The 12,199-nt window shown below is 43.2% G+C and overlaps 1 protein-coding gene across 3 annotated transcripts in view; it reads left to right on the forward strand.

Annotated features, from left to right (window-relative positions):
• Window positions 1-7,382, forward strand: part of LOC109930298 (testis-expressed protein 47) — a 37,688-nt gene extending 30,306 nt beyond the window's left edge. For all 3 annotated transcript variants that reach the window (XM_048611004.1, XM_048611006.1, XM_048611007.1), the window contains exon 7: window positions 4,331-7,382. In XM_048611004.1, the coding sequence (XP_048466961.1) occupies window positions 4,331-4,380 (50 nt within the window). In that variant the 3' untranslated portion in view covers window positions 4,381-7,382. The remainder of the gene's footprint in view (window positions 1-4,330) is intronic.
• The last annotated feature ends 4,817 nt before the right edge of the window (window positions 7,383-12,199 follow it).

Genomic DNA, 12,199 nt, shown 5'->3' on the forward strand with positions numbered 1-12,199 from the left:
TTCCTTTTCTTCTGTCCCAATGTTCCAAGCTTCACGTCCATTATTCATTTCTGACCAGACATAACATTTGAGTACATAGATTCTTGTTCCAAGACTCAAACTTCTTCTTACTTAATTTTGTAAAATTAGTTTTGGTTTGCTTCCTAGGTAGTTGAATTGATTGATGCAGTCCGTCTTATTTCCATCGATTAATGTTTTGGTCCATACTGGAACATCTTTTTCTTTGTCATTACCATAGTACTTACTTGTAGTTGAGTGTAAACACACGTCTTCTACCTTCTGACTGACTTGATTATCGTTTAAAAATTTAGATAACACATCAAAACCTCCTGCAGTTATCTACCAGCAAAATCAAAGCTATCATCTTCCATTCTTGTTAGCATCTGTGATGATCTGACGTGAAGTGTAATGAATTCCTCACCAGCCTATTTGGGCTAATTCTAGGACTGCATGTTATCATCTGAGCCTCTTTGCCAAAACCATCCCAGTCTGGTTTGGGTTTTAAAAAACCCTACTTTTGTACAGCTTTCCCCCTGTGATGGCAACCATTTAACTTGCACCATTTTAACCTGGCGGCTGGATATTTTAAATGTTGTCTTTGACATTAATTCAGAGATCCAGGCAATGTTGTGGGGAAAGCAATGAATGCTGAAGATCACAGTGGGTCAGACAGCATCCATGGAGAGACAGCAAGCTAATGTTTTGAGTCTAGATGACTTTTCATCAGAGCTGACAAAGAGTCAACTAGATTCGAAACATTAGCTTGTTCTCTCTCCATGGATGCTGCCTGACCCGCTGTGATCTCCAGCATTTGCTGTTTTCAGTATAGATTCCAGCATCTGCAGTAATTTTCTCCTCAATGTTGTGGGGATTTGGGTTCAAATCCTGCCTTGGCAGATGGTAGAATTTGAATTCAATAAAAAATAAATCTGTAATTAAGAGTCTAATGATGACCATGAAATCATTACCAATTGTGGGAATAAATAACATCTGATTCACTAATGTCCTTTAGGGAAGGAAACTGCCATCCTTACCTGGTCTAGCCTACATCTGACTCCAGACCCATAGCAATTTCGTTGACTCTTAAGTGGCCTCTGAGCAATTAGGGATGGGTAATAAATGCTGCCCTATCAGTGAAGCCCATATCTTGTGAATGAATAATATGAATAAAAGTCTTCACACTTACACCATCCAATAATTACAAATTAGCTGGACTGCCATGATTCACTGCATGCCTACAGTATTATCATACCAAGTTTTCTGTCTACTGCTCCTTGCATCCTGGAGAACTGACTTCTAGGTGTCTGCACTTATACTTAGATTTCCTCCAGGGCGTCCTCACTGTAACATCTTCCTTGCGACATTATCCATCCCTGGCTTTACAATCTCTTCTGGCCACAGATTCCTTAATGTATTCTTCATTCCTCTTCTTTCCCGTCCCTTGGTCCTCCGTTACCCAGAGGGAAAACCCAGTAAAGGAAACCAGTAATACTTGCAAATGAATGTACTGGTCATATTGGAGCACTGTTCCAAGTCATACAAAACAAGTCAGACCAATTAGCATCATTCACAGGTTTTGATGATTTTTTTCCCTTCTGATTGTTGTTCCTTCAGCCACTAAGCACCTATGCTCCAAAGTTCTCTCCTTCAACACTTCCACTTGCTCACCTCCCCCACTGCCATAAGCCTTGCAGGGACTAAGAGCTTCACTCCTTCTTTGTCTCTTTTGTTTCCTTCACCACGCTTATTAATTTTCCAATTGTTGCCCACCATCAAATAAGTATGTTTGTGGAAAAAGTGTTTTGAAAGTACAAATTGTAGGTTTTACCTCCATCAACTGGTGGCTTCAGGGCCAGGCAGTCAGTGAATTTGCTGGACCACAGGAGGTCAACTTGTCCCCAGGCCCCCACTCCCTTAGTCCGACCTCAGCAGCTCTGGCCATAGCCCCTCACCCCAAGACCAGAGCATGTGTTGGACCACGGATTGAGAATGAGGGAGGTGCACCCTGTTTTAATAATCAATCTGTAAAAGGGGACCATTCAATTTTCACTAATCAGAGAAAAAGCTTGTCCTGTATCTAGCATTGAATTCCACAGCTCGACCTGTACATTCATTGGTAGACAATCCAAAATACTTACTGTTGTACTGTCCTGTGCTTTTTTTGTCTTATTTCACGCTTACTTCTTTATATTGGTTAAAGGACATGTTTTTGGAAGCACCAACATGACAACTGTTTAGAGTGTTCTCTGACAGAAGGTATGGTATGGCCATCCATCATTACCATACACACTGCCCATCCACACATTTAAAATGACTAGTGTTTTTGTATGCTTACTTCATTAAAACTATCATGCATTAATTTGCATGGGACAAATTACATTATTAACTGCATGCAAGTCTTTGCCTTACCTTAAACACAGCATCAAGTAGATAGATCATTTTAGTGTGCTAACAAAGTGTCCGCATTTATTTATACTGACTGCGCTCTGTAAATCTCAGTATAAAACTTTGCACTTGAAAGTTAATTGTTTTGATGTTTGTCTGCTGGAAATTCAAACAATTCATGAAAGTGTTTATTTTTGCCTATTGGAAAAACTTAAGTCTATTAATGGGAATTATAAGCTTTTACAAAAATACTAGTGAAAAAATAACTGGAGTTAGCACTTCTGATTTATTCAGAGATTTACATCCGATCTAAAGCATGTATTGTGTGCACTGGATGTGTAGCAGTACATTTCCACAACCATCAATTCAGTTTTCCAAAGCTGCAAACTGAGCTTAGCAACTCTGTTAAACATTTCGGTATTTCCACACCAACAATCTCAAGATGATGGAGTACTCCATAGTTTAGGAAGGGAAAAAAAACTGGGCAAAAGCCCCGAAACTTGCAGCTGGTGTGCCTCCATCTGCAGAGAGACATATTATTGATGGCAGCCAAGGTATAATCAACAGACCAGAATGTCCCAGCAGGAAGAGGGCAGAACAAATGGAAGGCAGCTAGGAAACAGGGATAATAGTGATTTGCTTTAAAGGTTTAATAGAAGATTCACAGTTGCCTACTTACCAGGCAGCTGCCACAAGCCAGAGGCCCTCATTTAGCGCATTACAATATAAGAACTCTAATGTTTAGCTATAATAATGTGAGGACTCATTGAATGCTAGTGATTACAGACTAGGAGAGAGTAGTCTTTATTCGCTGCCTCGGGGTTTCCTTTCAGAATTCACTTTTTCAAATGGGTGTTTTCTTACAGAGCTGAGACCTTATTGTGAGACACAGCTGACAACATTTACTGATCACAATTATGTATTCCATTCATTTCAGCTGCCCCATATTTTTTGAGAATTTAGTTCTGTCAAAAAGGGCATTTTGCCACAGTTTTCTGCAGCATCCAATCAGAACACGGCCTTGTATAAAATTCGTTCTTATCTAATGGAATTAATGCATTGGGGAAAGACACAAATTTCAGCAGTTTTAGTATTTAAAAATGGATCGGAGTTCCATGATGTGTGCATTTATATAAATATCAGCAAAGTTGAGCTGGAGCCTATTAAAATACATGTGAGTACTATAAAATGATTTGATCATTTAAATCATAAAAAAGTTAGAAATTATGCAGGAGGTTTTTCTTAAGCTTCTTGCTGTAAGTAAGAAATGAATGAAGCAAGTGTTGTATGAATTACAGTGCATTCCAGACACTGTTTGTTGCTTTGGAGCTGTTTCCTCAACTAAAGGCACACCATCTGCTCTCAACCTTCTTTCAATGTAACCTTATAAGTTGCAATCAACAGTGGCAGTGGGTAATTCACTTCCAGATTTCTCTTTCCTGCCAGGATGTGGCATACAGCCACATGGCATTGATTTTGTCTCTCTCGCTCCCCCTACCAAGTCTTGGAATGTCAGCAGTTGAGCACTACAATTATGTTTAGAAATGGGGATTGTGCTGGGTGAGGGTTAAAGCTATCCAGCCTTGGCAACACCATTGCTTCCTTTCCAATTATCAACATGGTTACATTTCTAGGAGTCAGTGGGAGGTGTTCTTTAAGGAAAAGCTGGAAGAACATAATCGTACCTATAGAGAGGTGCATCAATCAGCTGTACATAACAATGTCTACAGCCCAATCTGTCTGATTTTCCAACTGAAGGCAATCCTTTAGAAGTGTTTGCTGTGTTAGTTTTTGGATAGCCAGTATTTCAAATGCTGTACAAATCAGATTCACTCCGTATTCAGTAGGATGAGGCAGAATAGAAATTTATTTCTGGAATTAGCTGTATCATATATGTATGCCATATATTTTGGTTGATTTCTAATATAAATCTGCTCTTTTTCAGAATTTGTATGGCCCAAGCCAGAACATTTACTGCCGGAGACCAGAAAATGATGGTTAAATGTGCTCGGTTTGGTTTATATACGTAAACATGGTACTCCAGTTTCATCAATGATGGATGTTGTGCAGTTTTGTTGAGAAAGTGCACTGTTTAGCAAGAATTATTAATGTAAGAAACAGGAAAGTGTATCACACACCAAAAAACAGTCAAATCCATTGGACTACTTTTTACAGTTATGAAATATATTTGTCTTATGTTAAAGGTATCACCAAGACCTCAAAGTGTCCAAGAGGATGCTCTGGGAATGAAGTCTTCTTGTTACTAAATATGTTTTATTTGGAATAACAATCAGATTGAATTATCAAACTCATTGAGACTTCACAGTGAGCAAAGTAAAGTACATCTAGTTTTAAATCTAGTTCAGGCTGATGGAATGACTTCTGGCTGTGGAGGCTCACAATGAATTGTGTCTGGGTGGTCTTGCCTAATGTTTTCTGTAAGTTGTGTGGTTTGTGAGGACTCAGCACCCTGGAAGGTTCAGCACAGGATGCATCGACTTTCCTGCTCCTCTGATGCTGCCTGGCCTGCTGAGTTCCTCCAGCTCCACACTGTGTTGTCTCTGACTCCAGCATCTGCAGTTCTTACTATCTCCGATGCTCACAAGTTGTCCCAGTTAGGGTACTGCACTATTTCCACCCAGGCCAAAACAATGTACGGCCTGGATCTTCCAATCTGAGCTGGAATTCATATTTCTGACCCGGTGCCAGGCTAAATTTTGCCGCCCTTAACTTTGCAGGAGTTATCAGGTCTTGATTCAGAATACATTGCAAAAGAAGCACATCAGCTAACCACACAGAGACAGCGTCGGAGCAGTCCACTGTAAAAGCCATGCTCCTTTGTTACAGCAGTAAATGCCATATTCCAGTAAGTAAAATGTCTAGAGCTCCCAAAGCCACTTTGACACTTACTGAGCGAAGGTAAGTGGGGAAGTACCAGGTGGGTAAAAGTAAAGTCACCATAGTCCTTCCCTCTCATTAGAGAGAGACAACTGGTTGTGGTTTAACCTGGGGTTCACTATACCTCAAGTGAGGGGAGAGGTTGAGAAGCAGAGTCTACCATAGATAACCTCAGCTAGTGTGGGAATTGAACCTGTGCTATCAGCACCACTTTACACTGCAAACCAGCTGCACAGCTAACTGAGCTAAAGGTGACAGGGGTGGATCAATCTGGAGTCCGTAAGGTGGGATGTCCGTGGGTCGGGACACCTGTCTCAGAGGGGCTCAGTGTTAATGATTCGAGGCTCCAGCGGTGGGTCCAGCCGTCTTTTGATGTACTGAGGAGTTGTAGGTGGTTTTAATCCTCCAACCTTTCCTGCTTAACTAATAAGTTAGACCCGTACAAAGTCTCTGACTCTAACTCAGAGCTGGTGACTTTTCAGAGTGTTCCCGGTGCTGGGATAGTTGCCTATTTGAAGTTTAAACTTCCTGGGGCATGCCATGTGCTTGGTGTGTCAGGATCTCTGGGAGGTCTCACTATGCACCTTCTAGAGTTAGTCCAGTCTTGGACTATCTAGACACAGGGAGATCTGGGCCATTAAAGTTCAAACGCATCCAAATGAACAGGCTGCAAGCTTGGTAAAAAATGTAGAGGGGACTTTGATCTCAGCTCGTGTCTTAATAAATCTGAGTTTCCTGTGTGAAACTGACCAAAATGTGCATGAAATTGGAAATCGCACCTTGAGGTAGCACACACATGGTGAGCTTGGAGGTATGACTCAAGACTACAACATGAAAGTGAAGTTGAAAGAAATGGCTACACATTTTATGTTTAAGATTTTCTCCCTGCCAGAGAAACCAGGGTGGCATTTTTCCCACAGAGACCCTGGGCAAATGGTAGTGCCCCTTGCAGGGCAGAAAGTTGATTGGTGAAGGAGTGGATTCAGCTGAACTTTATACACAGAAGCATGGCTTTAGTGATGCAATGGCTATGCTCCCCAGTTGACTGGGGAGGCTGGGAGAGGTGCTGTGTCAAAGGAAAGGGCTCACCAGGCACTTGGACCTTCTCAATCTGCAGCAGCTTGGAATGGGCTTCTCCTCCAACCACCTCACCCCACCTCCCCATCCATTCCTTCACCCAAACCCAAACACAAACCAAGTCTCTCCCTCTTCCCTAGGATCTGAGGGACAGCAGTAAGACACAATTTCTCAATGATGGGATGAAGAGGTCAGCCTCTACAAGCAAGCCACGGAGCCAGAGTCATACAATACAGATACAGACCCTTTAGACCAACAAAGTTTCCCAAACTAAACTAGCCCCACTTGCCTACGTTTGGCCCATGATTAACTGAGGAAGTGAGCAGCAGGGGTATGCTCCCTCTGACTTAGAGACAGAATCCAGAAACTCAGGGAGCCATGGCAGGTGACTGGCACAATGCTTGTTGGTGCTGAGCGCTACCCTCTGATTTCCCAGCATTGTCCTGCACAGCACACCTCAGCACAACAGTAAATGTGCAGCTTCACTCATTCACCCCTCTCTCCAAGCTTCTCAGATCCCCAGCTGAATACTCACACTCACACTCACCTTCTGACACCCAAATCTCACAGTCATAAACATATGAACAAATGTATGAAGATAAGAAGCAGACCATTCAGGTCAAACTCCACATTCCCACCTACCTCCAGTAACCTTTGACTCCTTTGTTAGTTAAGAATCTATCTACCGCTGCCTTAAAAATATTCAATGGCCCCACCTCCAATGCTCTCAGGGGGCAGGATTTAACAGAATCACAGAAGTATTTACAGTTTAGAAGGAGGCTGTTCAGCCTATTGTGTCTGTACTGGCTCTGAAGACTCTCAATCCCCTGGGAGAAAATATTCTCCTCTTTTCCCTCTGAAATGGTAGACCTGGTTTTTTTAGACTTGTGTCCCCTAGTTCTCGTCTCCCCCACAAGTGGGGGTACACACTTTCAACATCTGCCTGTCAACTTGCCTCAGGATCTGAAACGTTTCAGTAAGTTAATAAACTCTAAAGGATACAGCCTTGGCCTGTCCATCTTTTCCTCACAAGGTAACCCCTTCAATAACATTATCATGATTCTGACTGCCTGGTTTGAACTCTCCATGGCTCAGTGAGAACTCCTCCTTGGTGCAGCCAATGGAAGGCATGAATAAATAATATTATAACATGGATGAAGTATAGGTACAAGCCGTAAGGTCATAAGGTGAGGCAAGTGAGACTGGAGCTCACACAAAACATGGTTTGAAAACCAAAATTACAGATGTTTGAATAATTTGGTTTTCATCGTTTTGGCAGAGTGACAAATGTTGACCACCTTTGCTTCAAGGAACATGAGGGGAGAGCTGAAGTATCAATGTAAAAACAAACATAGAACATAGAACCTTAGGCCCACCACATCTGTGCCAAACTAATCCGAACTGCCTGCAAATGGTTTGTCTCTCTGCGTTCCCTGCCTTTTCATGTGTCTGTCTAAATGCCTCTTAAACGTTGCTATCCTATTTGCTTCTACCACGTTCTCTCGCAGCGTGTTCCAGGCACCTACCACCCTTTGTATAAAATACTTGCCTCGCACATCTCCTTTAAACTTTCCTTCTCTCTTCTTAAACCTATGTCCCCTAATATTTGATACTTGCATGCTGGGAATTTAATAACTTATCTAAAAAGTGGCATTTTTAACAGTGCAATATTCCATTAGCATTGCAATTCCACCTTCAGCACACTAGAGAAAGAATTGAATTTGACCATTTCTGATCAGAGGCAACAGTATTTTCTTCTTTCTTGGTACTCTACATTGGGCTCAATTCTGAATTCAACAACTTTAGATCATAACTTCTGCCTCCAACTTGTCCAAAGGTTTTTCAGTTTTCTTTTCCAGACTTGTTCCTTATCCATCTGTCTTATATTCAGAAAGTTTATGATGCCATTCACGCCTCATCAGGACACAACCTTTGATTTTTCAGCCATACTCCACTGCTCTCTGACTTTTGTAACATGAAATCTTAATCTCTCCCAAATTGGACTCTGTCATGGAACTTCCCTTTTACTTTTGCTGAACCTCTCCCTTCCATTGGCTTATAATCACTTACATTTCCATTTTCCTTCTGTTCTGATGAAGTGTGAATGATCTCTGATTTTCTGTCTCTCTACACATGCTGTCTGGGCTACTGAATATTTCCGGCATGTTTTGTGTGTTTACTTTAGAGTTCCAGTATCCACGGCATGTTGCTTTAGACTGTATTATCACTGAGTTAATTCTGAGATATCACAAAGAATGTGATTTGAGGAAGTGCAACAATTTACAGAAGTAATTAAAAATATGAAGATTGAATTGTTTCCTGCCAAATGAATAAACAACAAATGAATTAACCTGTCTGTTTCCTCTCCACCTGTCTTCTCCTCTATCCATCTTCTATCCCGATTTATTTCAGAACCTCCTTCCCCTCCCCCTTTTCTGATGAAGGGTCTAGGCCTGAAACGTCAGCCTTTCTGCTCCTATGATGCTGCTTGGCCTGCTGTGTTCATCCAGCCCTGCACCTTGTTGTCTCGGATTCTCCAGCATTTGCAGTTCCTACTATCTCTGATTGAATTAATAAACTTTTGAACTGTCTGCAGAACAAACAGCACCACCATCTTGTGGCTGGTTTGGTTATAGCAGGCCAAACCAGGATACTCCACAGGATCAGAAATTTTACCATGCAGAAGGAAGCCATTCGGCCCATTGTACCTGCGCCTGTCAATTGGCAGCATCTTGCATTTAATTTACACATCAGAGTTCTCCTTCCTTTTAAAAAAAGACCTGAGTCATTGATTAAGGAGGAGAGAGCAGTGACTGGTGGTGAGTTTAACCTTAGGCTCACTGTGGTGAGGTGTTAGATGAGAAAGTGGGACCTTCATGGTGCCCTCAGCCAGGGCAGGAATTGAACCTGCACTGTTAGTGTCTTTCTGTGTTGTTAAACCAGCTATCCAGCCAACTGAACTAACCAGCCCTGTAGTGAGCTCTTAAAGAAAACAGCAACATTTGGACATATGAGTGCTGCTCTGAACTGGACGCGAGATACTGGGCTGGATTCTTGCTGCAGTATCAGGCAGTCTCCATTCACTGGCCTTAGGAGCCTTGAAGCTGCTGACTGGGTACGACAGTCTCACTGAGAGAGGTGAGTATTGCTGAGCCAGGTGGATACCGTCAACTAAATGTGACCAAAAACCAACTGCTTTAATTTCGGGGAGTTTTGCACTGGGTTTCTCTCCGAGATCACAGCTTATCTCACACAATTCCCTGCTGCTCACCCTGTGTGCCACATGCACCCCTCTCCGATGCCACTCTCATGCTATGGTGTGTTCTCTGCCAGTGGGGGTATTCACCACTTGCTGCATCTCCCAGTATTTGTGCCACGGGCATCACGTTTAAAATACAGCTGTGCACCAGGGCAATCAGTGCCAGTCGGAAGTTGCCCATCAGACTGTGTGGCCACATGATTCTAAAGGATGTGGCTCTGTGAAGGAAGCTGGCACCTTGCCTTGCCAACAGGGACATGGAGACGATGGTGGACAGGATGATGCAGAGGAGCGATGACGCCTTGCCTCAGGACCACCACAGCCCCAGAAGCAGCAAGACTGATCACGGTCAGTTGGGTGTTCCTGCACTCTGCCAGGGTCAGTGCCACCATCTTCTCTCTGATACCTCACCCTCACTCTTTCTCTGCCACTGCACCCACTGCACACCAAGGCTCATGCTCTGCCACATTCACTATTGAATGCAGCATCTTCCTTCAATTCACCTCCCCCATTGCCCTGACAACACCAGCCCTGTGCTGCCTACTTGGGACACCTCACCACCTTTCCCTGGCACAGAGGATCTAACACTAACAGCTGTTCCACCTCTTTCATCTCACTCAAACTCTTGCTTTGTCTTATTCCAGAAGAAAATAGGGCTAAAAAAAACCAAGATATGTGAGGTGATACCATTCATTTCCTCATCTCCTAAAAGGGGAGACTCCTTGCCTTAGTGAGAAAACACTGTGACTGCTCATGTGCTGTTGCCAAGATCTCCATCTCTCGGTAATCAAGTAAGATTCATTGCCGAGAGCTATGCTACTGTCTCATTCCTGCCCCTGTGAATGTATCCTTAACATGTCCAAGCTTCTACTGAATTTCACAACTAATTTTCTCCTGCAGGCATCACTCGATCTCACCCAGGTTGTGCCTGAAAGAGAGCAGACCCTCAGGACATTGTCCCCTCCTCCATGTTGAGAAAGAAGCCACAGAGCCCTCAGAAAAAAAAAAGGTTCTGGCAAAATTGTCTCCTGCACCCTCTATCAGACGTTACTAGCTTGGTGGGTATGTTCAGTGGATTAGCATCAGGAACACATTCTGGTGGGCATATCCTTGGCACATCTCTGCTGCTGGCTGAGGATGAAATGGTCCAGGTCACTGGTACTTGGAGGATTGTTGGAGACTAGGCACTAGTCCAAACAAGAGTGAACCCCCATAATATCAGTCGTTCAGAACTTCATTCAAATGCTCAAACAGACAGAGGCGCAACAGGGAGCTTTGTTGGAGGCACTCAGGTAATTGTATCGACATTTGGAGAAGAACACCAACATAATTTGTACCTTCTGATGATGGCATTGGCACCTGGTAGTCCCTGTGGTAGGGTTGGAAGCTACCATTGACAGCCAGGTCCAGCACCCTTAGTGTCTGCATTCCCTCACTCTAGCCACTGGCTCCCAGCATCAATGACAAGGCAACAAGTGGATGAGGGAGCTTGACTTCTCTTACTCCAGATGCCCTTCCTCACAACTAGACAGGGTGTTGTCTATAGATATTCAGCCAAAGAAGGAACCACGTACACATCCTCCAGAAGTCTATTTCAGCATGCTGCAGACCTCCGCCCTGCCCTACCCGCAATCCTCAACCCTATTGAGAAGGGGCTTGGTGAGCCTCCATCTGGCCATGCCGCTCTCAACATGTCTGGGCCCTCTTAGCCACAAATAGCCCTGGGTTGGTCCACCCAAGGCCAACTGGCTCGGCTATTGGCAGGCTCCCTCCAGCTTAGCTCACCTTGATGTAGAAGAAAGTAAAGGATAAAGAAAACCTTCCGAAGGCACATGGCGGGCATGGATGAAACTTGATATCAAATATATAACCACATTTTTACATAGATGTTCAGTTTTCATCATTAACTGTGTGAGCTGCAGTGACAATAATGAAGCTAGAAAGGCAAGCTGCATGATGTTCTAACCCTGTCTGAATGTTAGCTGTCCTTCCTACAGGAGCATACGTTATAAGGTTAAAGAAATTGGAAGTTTGACTGCTCTTACTTATTAGGTGTGTTAAACATCAGGTTTTAGTTACAGGTAGGATTCATTGCTGGAGAGTCCGTTCATGTGGCTGACCAGGATTTGGAAATATGGATTGTTTAGAATATATCAATATTGTGTTACACCGCTCTCATTCTCTTCTCTCCCCGAAACTATTACACCGAAGCGTGATCATTTAATCTGATGGTAACAGGCCTAACAATATTATTTTGCAAATTTCAGCAGCATACCTTCACAAATCCAGAATGGATGTTCTTTTTGAATTAAACATCTTTTAACACTTGTAAATTATTTATATACTTTGCGCATAATAAAATGCCTAAACAAGATGGCGTCGGAGTGGGGTTCCTGAGCCACAGCTCATCCACTCCGACCACTTTGCTTTTTTCTTTCTCTCTTGTTTTCCTTTTCTTCTTTCTATACCCTTACTTACCTCATTCCCTGAGCTCAGATGGCACCAGCAGTAGTGAGAGTCCAGTGTGGACTAAAGTGAGCCCGGTATGGAACTCGAGTGGGCCCACTGCAGAGGAGATTG

The sequence above is a fragment of the Rhincodon typus genome, chromosome 23 (assembly GCF_021869965.1).
Source record: "Rhincodon typus isolate 14 chromosome 23, sRhiTyp1.1, whole genome shotgun sequence".
NCBI classification, from domain to species: domain Eukaryota; kingdom Metazoa; phylum Chordata; class Chondrichthyes; order Orectolobiformes; family Rhincodontidae; genus Rhincodon; species Rhincodon typus.